Source organism: Gossypium arboreum, chromosome 13, assembly GCF_025698485.1.
Source record: "Gossypium arboreum isolate Shixiya-1 chromosome 13, ASM2569848v2, whole genome shotgun sequence".
NCBI lineage: Eukaryota > Viridiplantae > Streptophyta > Magnoliopsida > Malvales > Malvaceae > Gossypium > Gossypium arboreum.
The window spans coordinates 118,697,730-118,708,877 of NC_069082.1; the positions used below are offsets into that span (position 1 = coordinate 118,697,730).

The 11,148-nt window shown below is 32.4% G+C and overlaps 1 protein-coding gene across 1 annotated transcript; it reads right to left on the reverse strand.

The window, feature by feature from the left end:
* Positions 1 to 977: 977 nt before the first annotated feature.
* LOC108461787 (uncharacterized) lies at positions 978 to 5,713 on the reverse strand. Its single transcript, XM_017761719.2, has 9 exons — positions 5,523 to 5,713; positions 4,214 to 4,436; positions 3,891 to 4,048; positions 3,619 to 3,764; positions 3,212 to 3,277; positions 3,030 to 3,122; positions 2,609 to 2,770; positions 1,965 to 2,056; positions 978 to 1,753 (listed from the first exon to the last, which is right to left on the reverse strand). The coding sequence occupies exons 1-9, from the start codon at positions 5,614 to 5,616 to the stop codon at positions 1,285 to 1,287; spliced, it is 1,503 nt and encodes a 500-aa protein (XP_017617208.2). The 5' UTR covers positions 5,617 to 5,713; the 3' UTR covers positions 978 to 1,284.
* Positions 5,714 to 11,148: the final 5,435 nt, after the last annotated feature.

Sequence of the window (11,148 nt, forward strand, 5' to 3'; positions counted from 1 at the left end):
TCAATAATTAAATCATTATAGTAAACTGAACTAAACTTTTACACGTAATAAGATTCAAATTTGAAGACTTTTACGTTTACTAATTAAACAAAGACGTAATTTATTATTCAACCAAACAATTACCAGCTCCCATCACTTTATCACCGACCCCTTCAACGCCTTCCACCACCACCATCATCATCTTCGCTCAGCCCACTCAATTAACATTCAACATTCAACACTCACCACAAGCCACCATTCACCCTCCCAAAGCTCTCTGTCCTTCAACTCCTCATACCATCCCCATCGCAACACCATCATCCTCGATTCATATCGCCACCACAACCTTTAATACACACATCCCTCCCCACTAAATCCAAAACATGCCACAAACCTCTCACCATTGCAACCCCTGAATCACCGAGCCACTAACCTCCACCATCTTTCATCCTTCCTAGTGTACTCACCATTCCCAGCAGACCATCACCAACCTTAAAGCTAACCAAATGTTCACTCCATTATCTCACCGTCAAATAAGGAATTTAGTTTTTTATATACACTAACTTCATTATCGTACATTCAAAAATAGATACGCTAACTTATAATTATTAAGTTCATATTATTTAAGTTTAAAATAAAGATTTTAGAATTAAAATTAAATTGAAACAATTATAAATATAAAGAATTAATTTTTTAATATTAAAATTAAATTTTCACAATGCGTACATATTTTAAAACTAATAGAAAGGACCAACATAATTTTATTTCTTTTACGGTAACTTTTCCAGTTTTTTATTCCCACATCCGTAAATAAATTGATACAACATTAACTCAGTTAATTTTTTTATAATTATAATGAGTTTTTTAATTTGAAGTTATGAAAATATACTTAAGAAGTCCCTTCTACAGGTTAAAGCTAGTTAATAAAATGAAACAAATACCCTTTTTCTTACAGCACCATCCGTACACTATGCAGAATTATTTTCGACTCATGCAAGTTTCTTTCACCGACACCAAATGGATAGAATTTCATTTCAGAAAATTAACGTGAGGCAAGCTATTTACTAGTCAAAAAGAAAATTTTAATAGTAAATCCATCCTAAATCAGGGATTAAATTTCCTAAGATACATGAAAGAGGTCAAATACCTATGTTATCCGGCCAGCAAGGTATGGAGGTATCAGATAATATATTACTGGCATGACTATGTTCAATTTTTCTAAATTTTCCCGGATCATGCATCCGTCCCTATGTCAAACACGCCTACTTCATGCACAATTCCGGATTTCTACTCGGTTCCTACAAGTTAAAATAATCTGAACCAGCTGTGGCTTTCTTCATCTTCATCGTCTGAACTTGATTTACTTCCCACTGATTCATCTGAACTATCATCACGTGGAAGGAGTTTTATCCTGTCAGCATGCTCAATCATCCAATCTGTGAATTCCGGAGACGCTGCCAGCTCCGCCATGGCTTGCCGGGTGGATTCCTGACTGAAATCTTCCCATTCTTGCTCCGTGAATTTCTTCTGGTGGTTTGTCTTGTGAAAGGTTGAATAGTAATCTTGATGATCTATAGCACCTTCACCAAGCTTAGCATAATAACCTTTCACAAGAGAGTTAGTCCATTCCGGGGCAGTCTTCGGACTATTCTGCATCTTCTGATTAGAATCCACTCTTGGCGACCGACTTAAAAATTCAGCACGGCCTGGCATCAGTGTTCTCTGCCTCGAGTGGTGCAGCCAAGGACTCTGGTCCCGAGAATACTGTGGTTGCCTGCATAAACAAAAATCATGGTTCAAATAAATCAATGCTATCAATGAAAACTCAGCAGTCTTAGTAAATTTGTTACAATTTCGTTGAACAGAACTTTTAACATGATTTCACACAGCAAAGACATTAACAACACAGCTAATGGAATCATTTTCTTCCAGCAGATATATAGATCATAAACATGAAATTTTGAAGGGAGTCATGTTTAACTTACATATAACCCTTCCTTATCTTCGATGTGATAAGAGAACAGATAGCTGAGCAAGATGCCAATGCCACAACTGCCAACCGACTATCAACAGTGCTCTGGAAAGAGTAGGAAAACACAGGGAAAATGAAACATAGGATATTAATACAGTATAAATGTCCATAACACTTCAATCTCAAAGAAACTAATTTATCTCTATATAAGAGACATTGCTAAACCAGCAAATGGTATGCAAGTGCATTTTACTTAGATATCAAGCATGCAAAAATGTCTGGGCCAATATGATAAAAGGTAGCCTACCATGTTACTCTGTCTCAAGTGTTAGAGTTGGATATGGTTTTGTCCAACACATGTATATTCAATTTTATTTTCAAGTTTTTTCATGTATAGGAAGGATTCTTGAAGAGTCAAATCCTTATACCCATATGTGAATGTGTCGGACACGGATATTTCAAGAAAAACGAGAGTCAAAGCAATTTCCAGGTATTTAAACAAAAACCTACTGTATAGAACATAGTTAATAGCAGACCTCCCATGGTCATTTCAAAATCTAACAACGGCTTTCAGGGAAGTTTTGCATAAAGAAGTGAAAACTTGTAGCCTAGGTTGCATATAAGCCAATACAACTGCCATCGGTAGTAGATGTGTACCTGGAAAATGAAGAGAATTGAAATGATACGCATGGCCCATTTTACAAACTGGGCAACACCAACATCAACGCTTCCATCTTTTAAGATCACAAATTTTCTTGCAGTCCAGTACCCCAACCCAGCTCCTGAGAGGACAATTCCGACAAATGCAAATATAGCAACCTGTAAACAAAAAAAAAAAAAAAAAAAGCTTGGTTAATTTTGAAATAACACAATCCTTCTAAAGGGAAAGAGAAGACAGTAACTACAAGCAAGTCGTTATAGAATAATAATCATGCTTACGTAAATCATAAACTAATTTACTTCTCTTTCAATGAACACTGAAAAATAAAGGAAAGGAGCCATAATAAATACCATGCAATGAAAAACTCCAAAGAGGGGGAAAGGGTGTAAAATTGATGAAGAGAAGTCAAGAACTTACCGGATTATGCATCTCTTCACTCAGCCCAAAATTGACAAGAATTGAATTTACGAGCACAGAGAATTGATTTAAAAGGAAAGATCCAGCTCCAAGCTGAAAATTTTGATGAAACAGTAAGTTCATTGGCAGCATAAGTAAATAAAACATTATTTAATCGATGAATAAATGAAAGAAAGACTCACCAACATTGATCCATACATAGTGAAATAAAAAGTACTTTTCCTTCCTGTTGGCAACAATTTCATTCCCTGCTTGGAGAAAAAGAAAACCCGCACAGTGAAAAGCTAAAGATAAGACAATATCTCAGGCAATCATATTATTTGCGCTGATGAGATGACAAAAGAAGCAATATTTAAACAGTTCAATTTACAAGCTCTGCATAAGGAAGTAAAGCAATAGATTTCAGCTATGCAACTGGAACATTTCTTTAAAATGTAAGGAATTCCAGTAGCTTCCAGCGGTCAACTGAGTATGACAAAGTACATAAAATCTTGCAATAGGTAGGATAGCATTGGAATTGGGAAATATGCAGAAGTAAGAAGGTTTCCCTTAAAAGAAATAAAGAATTTGAGGACGAAAAGCAAAATACCTGATACAGAAGGATTATAACGACAAGAAGAACACCAAGAGCCATTGAACTGCTGTAGTAAAAAGGAACCCACTTGCTGACAAACGGTGCCAGCAACAACAAAACAAATCCTAAAACTAGAAAAATAAGCCGCCATAGCTGAAAATCTGCAAAAAAAGTAATGAACCAAGGTTAAAACTAACAAGTCACAAGTCACTAACAATCAGCATACAAAGAAGTTTTTTTTTTTCTTTCTTTCTTCTAAAAGATGCAGAAATAACAAATAACTTTACCTTCTTCAAGAGCAACGGTGACAGAACCAGACATGTCACCGATAAACTTCACGTCAATATATCTATCATCATAAGGTGACATGGCAGTATGCCATATACCCTTTTGCAGTGGCTTCCAATCACCATCCCCACACTTGCATAATCCAAGCGAAGCATTCCTGGAAGTGTTAATCAGTTAGGAACAAAAAATAGCAACAAAGCTTTGAAGTGTGCCACTGCATTGCTTATGTGTTTCTTCTACATGTGCGGGGCAAGCAGGAGGCAGGAGGTAAGCAGGAAAAACATAAAGTAGACTCAATAGTAGATTAAGGATCAAGACTTACCGATGAAAACAAACTTGTATTTTGCTGTGTAGTCTTTCGGGTATTAAGACAGATGGAGCCAAAGTAACCCGAAAAAAATTGGCATAACTTCCAAGTTTCAATCTTGAGTGACCAGAAACATGAACTCGATCACATAACAGAACATATTTAGAACCACGAACAGATGAATACCCGGAAAGGGGAGTTGGCGTGACATCTATTGTTGGGCTTGCGAAGTCTATACCTGTCCATTTAAAACCCACCCTGGTTGAATATACCACCAAAAAATAAAGCATGCAAAGAGTGGAAGGGAACTAAAAACATGGACCAAAGTCATCATTATAGATTCTGATCAAGTTACTGACATAATCCCACCTCCAACTCAGATTTACAGATTGCGTTTTATACTTTCTGTAAGGTAAAAACTAAATGAAACACAGATAGAGCTAAGTTTCTAAATTATAGTAGTTGTAAATCATCACCTCCTCACTGAATCCAGTTAACACTAAAATCATCCAATAGCTACGAAGACTCCAAGAAGTAAATAGTATCCCCCATGTGGCACATCTATTCTTAGTAATTTATATTAAAAACAACCTTTAGCTGTCAATATATCTAGGAATGCCTAAAGAAAACTTTGGGAACATATTCTGACTGATAAGAAATGGAACAGAAAAAAAGAAGCCAGCAATAATATTTCTATGAAGTAAACCATACCTTAATAAATGAAATGAGAGACTAATAATTAAAGCTGGCTTTAGGATTTATTCTGATATTTAAACCAGCAATTTTTTTTTTTTTTGAATTGAAAGCTAACAAATAGTTTGTATTTCACAAAACAACCGATTGCATTTCTCACAGTGAAAAAAACCAAACACTAACATATTATAATCTGTATCCAATGTAGTACTTTATTAAGCATAAATTTCAGAATACATTTTCCCAAGAAGCCAGAGAATAGCACAGAGAAAGTGATAGGGAGGGGACGGGGTTAATTTATCAAAACCCTAAACCCTAGGCCGGTTTCCCTCTTATTTCGTACATATTCTCAGGTAATAAACAACTCGAAGCATCGGGAATCAGATTTTTTTTTAAAAAAAAAACAATGAAGCCCGTTAGAAAGACAAAAAAAGATTAAATTTAGAAGTTAAAAAGAAAGAAAGAAAGAAAGAAAAACCCAAAGCTGAACTCGATCATTTCTTTCCTTTCTTCCCTCATTTTACTAGCAATCAAACAAAATGCTATACCCTTCAACTCCATTAATGAAAAAAAAAAGTTTGAAACCCCAAGAGGGACAGAGGGGGAAAAGGGAACGTAAAGAAAGGCATACCTTTGAAGTCGGTGATAACGTGAGAAGCATGTGAGAAGGAGAACAAAGATAAGAAAAAAAAGAGAATCGAAGTAGAAGAAGAAGAGATGGCCATGGATAGTGGTGCGGTGAAGCCGTCTTCCGCCTCTTTTCGCTCTGATTTCAGAAAAGGATACTTCAAAAAGAGAACTTAAAGGCGAAGCGCGCTTTTCAAGCTTTTATACAAATACGGCTCTGTCTACGTGTCACTTACGCGTAGCGTAAATTTGCATTTTGATTTACGAGTTAGGACATTAATGGAATTTTATTAAAATACCTTCTCCTAGAAATAAAATAAAATAAGTAAATTACACCGCTCATCATTTAACTATTAATTTTCTTTTATATTTCTAACCACAAGATAATTTGGAATTTTTAAAATTAGTATAATATTTTTAATTTTTATATATATTGTATCAATTAATACTATGCTAAAAATTCAGCTTTCAATATTTATATATTGTGTAATTTAATCTTTTTATTCTTATTAATTTTGGCCTAATTTAGTATTATTGTTCTGATTTAGAAATGTATTTTGAAAAGTTGCATTTGAGAAAGTGTTCTGAAAAAGTGTAATTTATTAATTTTAAGTGTTTGATATTACTATCAAAATTTACAATTGAAAATTAAAAATCTGTTTTAGACATAATACTAAAAATTTAAAATTCATATATGATAGTTTCTATTAGTTTGATAATAAAAACTACTATTAAATTAATTAATTTAAATGATATTTAAGTAATTATAGTAACTATTTTTTTGAAAAAAAAAAAGGAACAGACTTGGATTTTTGAAAATGAAAACGAATAGAGGAGTCGCCACCAATCCTTTTTGATGAGGTGTGATCGGGTCACCTCAAATTAATCATTTTAATAAAAGTTAAGATTTACTAAAACGATAATTTTTGGTTTACAAAAATCAGAAAATGAGTTCGGGAGTCGGTTACGCACGAGGAAGGATTAGCACCCTTGATACGCCCAAAAATTGGTACCTAGTTGATTAATTAGTGTCTTAGTGTCGAAAATTGAAAACTTAAAATACTTTGAAATACGATCCCTCTCTTTGTAAAAAAACTCGAATATTAAAGACATTCTCGTCTCGAAGTGATAAAATGTCACATCCAGTAAGTTAGAACACGACATCTTGAGCTTTTGAGAGTGAGTTTGCCTTTTATATAAAATTTGTGTATTTTAACTCCTTTTAAAAGGATATTCGATTATTTAGGGTAAACGAGGAAAATCGAAACCCAGTAAGTTAGGGCACGATCTCTCGAACTTCTAAATATTGAATATTGCCTTTATGTACAAAAATCTTATCTCGAGGTAACAAAATATCATACTCGGTAAGTTAGTGTAACACCCTTAACCCGTATTCGTCGGCGGAATAGGGATTCGGAGTATTACCAAAATTTACAGATCATTTAACAGAAATTTCGCTTCACATAACATTCATACCTGAAATCAATCAAATTTAATCCTAGTGTCTCTTATGTGAGCCATCGAAGCCCAAAATATATATATCGGGATTTAACCGAGAACTCAGAAAAAAAAATTTCAAAAATATTTAAAAAAAAAAATTCAATACTGTAAGGGGTCACAGGCTGTGTGGCTAGGTCGTGTGGTTCACACAATATTCAGGAAGTTATATTCATCAATTCACAAAATAAATAAATCCACAGCATTATTTATACATATCATCTCTAGCTTAATAAAATTTTAACTTTTCCGAGTTCCTTTATTTTCATATGTATTTCTTTACTTTCCACACTCATTCTTTATTTATAACACACTAGTTATAAGCATACCATGCCATCATACCCACAAGCTAGTGCGTTTGGACATAACTCTTTTCAATTAATCACATGATAAGTCATTTCATAAGATATTGCATAACTTAAAACTTGCCACTCTCTCATGAGCATAAGTACATTTTCATTTGAGCGCTTACCGTTTCAACACATCATACAAAAATAAACATTTTACTATTTAACCAATAGCTTGGCACTTGTCTAAGCATCAACAGCAACACTTGTTAGCATACTTGAACATATTCATATAAATTCAACATAGATAAACTTATTTTCTCATCATATCACACTTGAGTTTATTGCTCGTCTCAACATACATAATTTCCCTTGTAACAACATATTAAAGATAATTACGTTTTTACATATCATGATACATATCATTCTTTTGTTGTTTCTTTATAAACATTTATCATTCATTTCGTTATATTAATATTTCACGTACCATTATTTCCATATATTTCGGTATATACGGTAATAATTCATTTCAAACTCATATTATTTCATATCAGAACTTTACCCCTTGAATCATTTAAATATCAATGGGTACACTTATTTCAGATCAATATCAATAATAACCATAAGTCTACCAATACTAATTTCATATCTCACTTACTAATCTTTGTCAAATTAGAGAACGTCTTACGGAATTGAATCCTTCGTGATCTGAAGCCCGAAGTTTAACTGAAGCACATAAGTGCTAAACGGAAGCCCGAAGTTTAGCTGAAGCACATAAGTGCTAAACGGAAGCTCGGAGGCTAACTGAAGCACACAAGTGCTAAACGGAAGCCCAAAGGTTGACTGAAGCACACAAGTGCTAAACGGAAGAAGGTTGACTGAAGCACAGAAGTGCAAACGGAAGCCCGAAGGTGATTGAAGCAGAAGTGCTAAGCGGAAGCCGAAGGTGGTGAAGCACGAAGTGCTAAGCGGAAGCTTAGAAGGCTAATCAAGCTCACAGAGTGAACTAAAACCCCAAAAGGGTTAACTGAAACTCATATGAGTTAACGGAAGCTCGTAAGAGCTAAACGGAAAGCAAACACGAGAATTCACAACAAATGCTGAATCTCGGTTTACTTGGGTAAATTTACCGTCAATTCATCTTTTTCACTGAAAGATTGTACTCATTTCCTGCATTCCGTTCCTCCGAAATTCTCAGTTTAATTTCATAACTTTTGTACATAATTTACTTATTTTCAACAATTAACATACATAAATATTAATCACCATTCATAAAATAATATTGAAATTTAATAATATTAACAAATGGTCACTAAATTTAGTTATATAAACTCACAAGTTCGATTTTTGTATTATAGCGATAATCATAATTTCATAATAAATATTCCAAATAAAACATTATATCATTTCTAATTCAACACTTATCGATTATAATCGGGCATGTGATCAATTTATACACGAGTCATTCATATATTTTTTTGTATATTTTCCTCCTCCTCCTCCTCTCCATCCACATCCTTAGTATAAACAATACACTTGTAGGTAACATTATCCATAATTTTGACTATCTACTTATGTGAATATTCAAGCTGTCCATCTGTGTCATAGTCACTAAATTATTTTTATCTTGAGCTACAGAAGTCCAAATTAAGATCCATAAATTTTACCAGAAACTAGATTCGCCTATCTTCTTACCATAAAATTTTCATAATTTTTGGTTGGGCCAATTAATACAGTTTATTCATTGAAGTCTCCCGTTCTGCTGTCTGACAGTTCCGACCCTTCTTCACTAAAAATTAATTATCTCCTCGTACAAGATTCAAATGATGTTCCCGTTTGTTTATCTTGAAAATAGACTCATTCAGAATTCTAAACATATTAATTTAAGCCCCTAATTATTTTTATCCAATTTTTGATGATTTTACAAAGTCAGAACAGGGGAACCCAAAATCATTCTGACCTTGTCTCACAAAAGTTATTTTATCTCATAATTTACAATTCCATTGCTTACATAATTTCTTTTATAAGAAACTAGACTCAATAAGCTTTGATTTCATATTTTATTCATCCTATAATTCCATTTATACAATTTTTGGTGATTTTTCAAAGTTAGACTACTGCTGCTGTCCAAAACAGTTTTAGTGCAAAATGTTGATTTCCATTTTGCCCCAAATTTCACAATTCATACAATTCAGTCCTTGCTCAATTAACCCCTCAATTAAGATAATTTTCTCAATTAATACTTTTCATAACCATTATAAGTTATTTCATAACTATTGAAATTCATAATTTCCACATAAAACTCTAACTTCAAACTCTTTTACAATTAGGTCCCAAACATTCACTTTCTATTCAATTCTTACAATAAAATCAGCATATAAAGAATTTAAAGCTCTAATTCCATGCCAAATCATCATATACTTCCAGCACATATGTATAGAAACTTTCAATTTCTTTCATAGAATCAAAAACTAATGATTTCAACAAGTGGACCTAGTTGTAAAAGTCAAAAAAACACAAAAATTTCAAGAAATAATCAAGAATTGAACTTACTTTGAGTAAAAATATGAAAAACCAGCTTAATAGAACTCCTCCATGGCGTTTTTCTGATGATAATGCAGAAAAATAAAGAGAAATCTAGATAATTCCACTTTAGTCCTAGGTTTATTAAGTAAATTTTGCAATTTTCCAATTTTACCCTTAATTCTCCTTATTTTATTGCTGATTTCATGCCCTTGCCGTCCAGCCCAAATAGACCTTGGGTCTATTTTCCTTTTAAACCCTCTTTCTTTTATCAATTAAGCTATTCTCACAATTTTGCATTTGATACAATTTAGTCCTTTTTGTTCAATTAACTATCAGAACTTTAAAATTTCTTGACGAAACTTTAATACTAACATATTAACACTCCATAAATATTTATAAAAATATTTATGGCTCGATTTAAAATTCTCGAGGTCTCGATACCTCGTTTTCGATTCTAATTATTTTAATATTTATTTTTTTAGTACACTATTCACTATTTCAAAATTTTTCCTAACTTCACATTTAATTTATACTCACTAAATTAATAATATTTCCTACTCATTTGTCAGATTTAGTGATCTCGAATCACTGTTCCAATACCACTAAAAATTAGGCTGTTACAGTTAGGGCACAACACCTCGTACCTCCGAGAATAAGCATTTTTCAAAACTCGCATTGCGATTTAAAAGAGTATTCCGTTATTTTGGTTAAATGAGAAAAATCGAAACCCAGTAAGTTAGGGCACGATTGTCTCGAATTACCAAATACGGAATATTACTTTTATGAAAGGATTATTTTTTGAGGTATCGAGCAAAAAAAATAATGCGATTTATAGTAAAATATAAAAGCAAATTATGATATTAACACGTATAATAACATAATGATAGGTGTGATAATGTCAAATACAATAGTATGAGCAAAAAGATGAAATAAAAACAAGGCTAGTAAAATATAAAACAAACGCGTAGGGAAAATAAAATAAGCAAATACATGAATAAATAAATGAATAAATATGAGACATGACTAAATAAAATGGCAATGATAATGAAAACGATAATATTAATAATATTGATAATAATAAAATAGTGATAAAAGTATAATAATAATAATAATAATAATAATAATAATATAATACCTATGATACTAATAATAGTAATAATAAGAAAATTAATATTAGTATTAATAATAATGGAAAATAATAATAACAATGATAATATAGTAATAATAATAAAAGTGAAATTAATAGTAAATTGATAATAATAATGTATGTTAATAACAATAATAATACGTAAAGGATAGGAAATAATAATATGGTAAAAA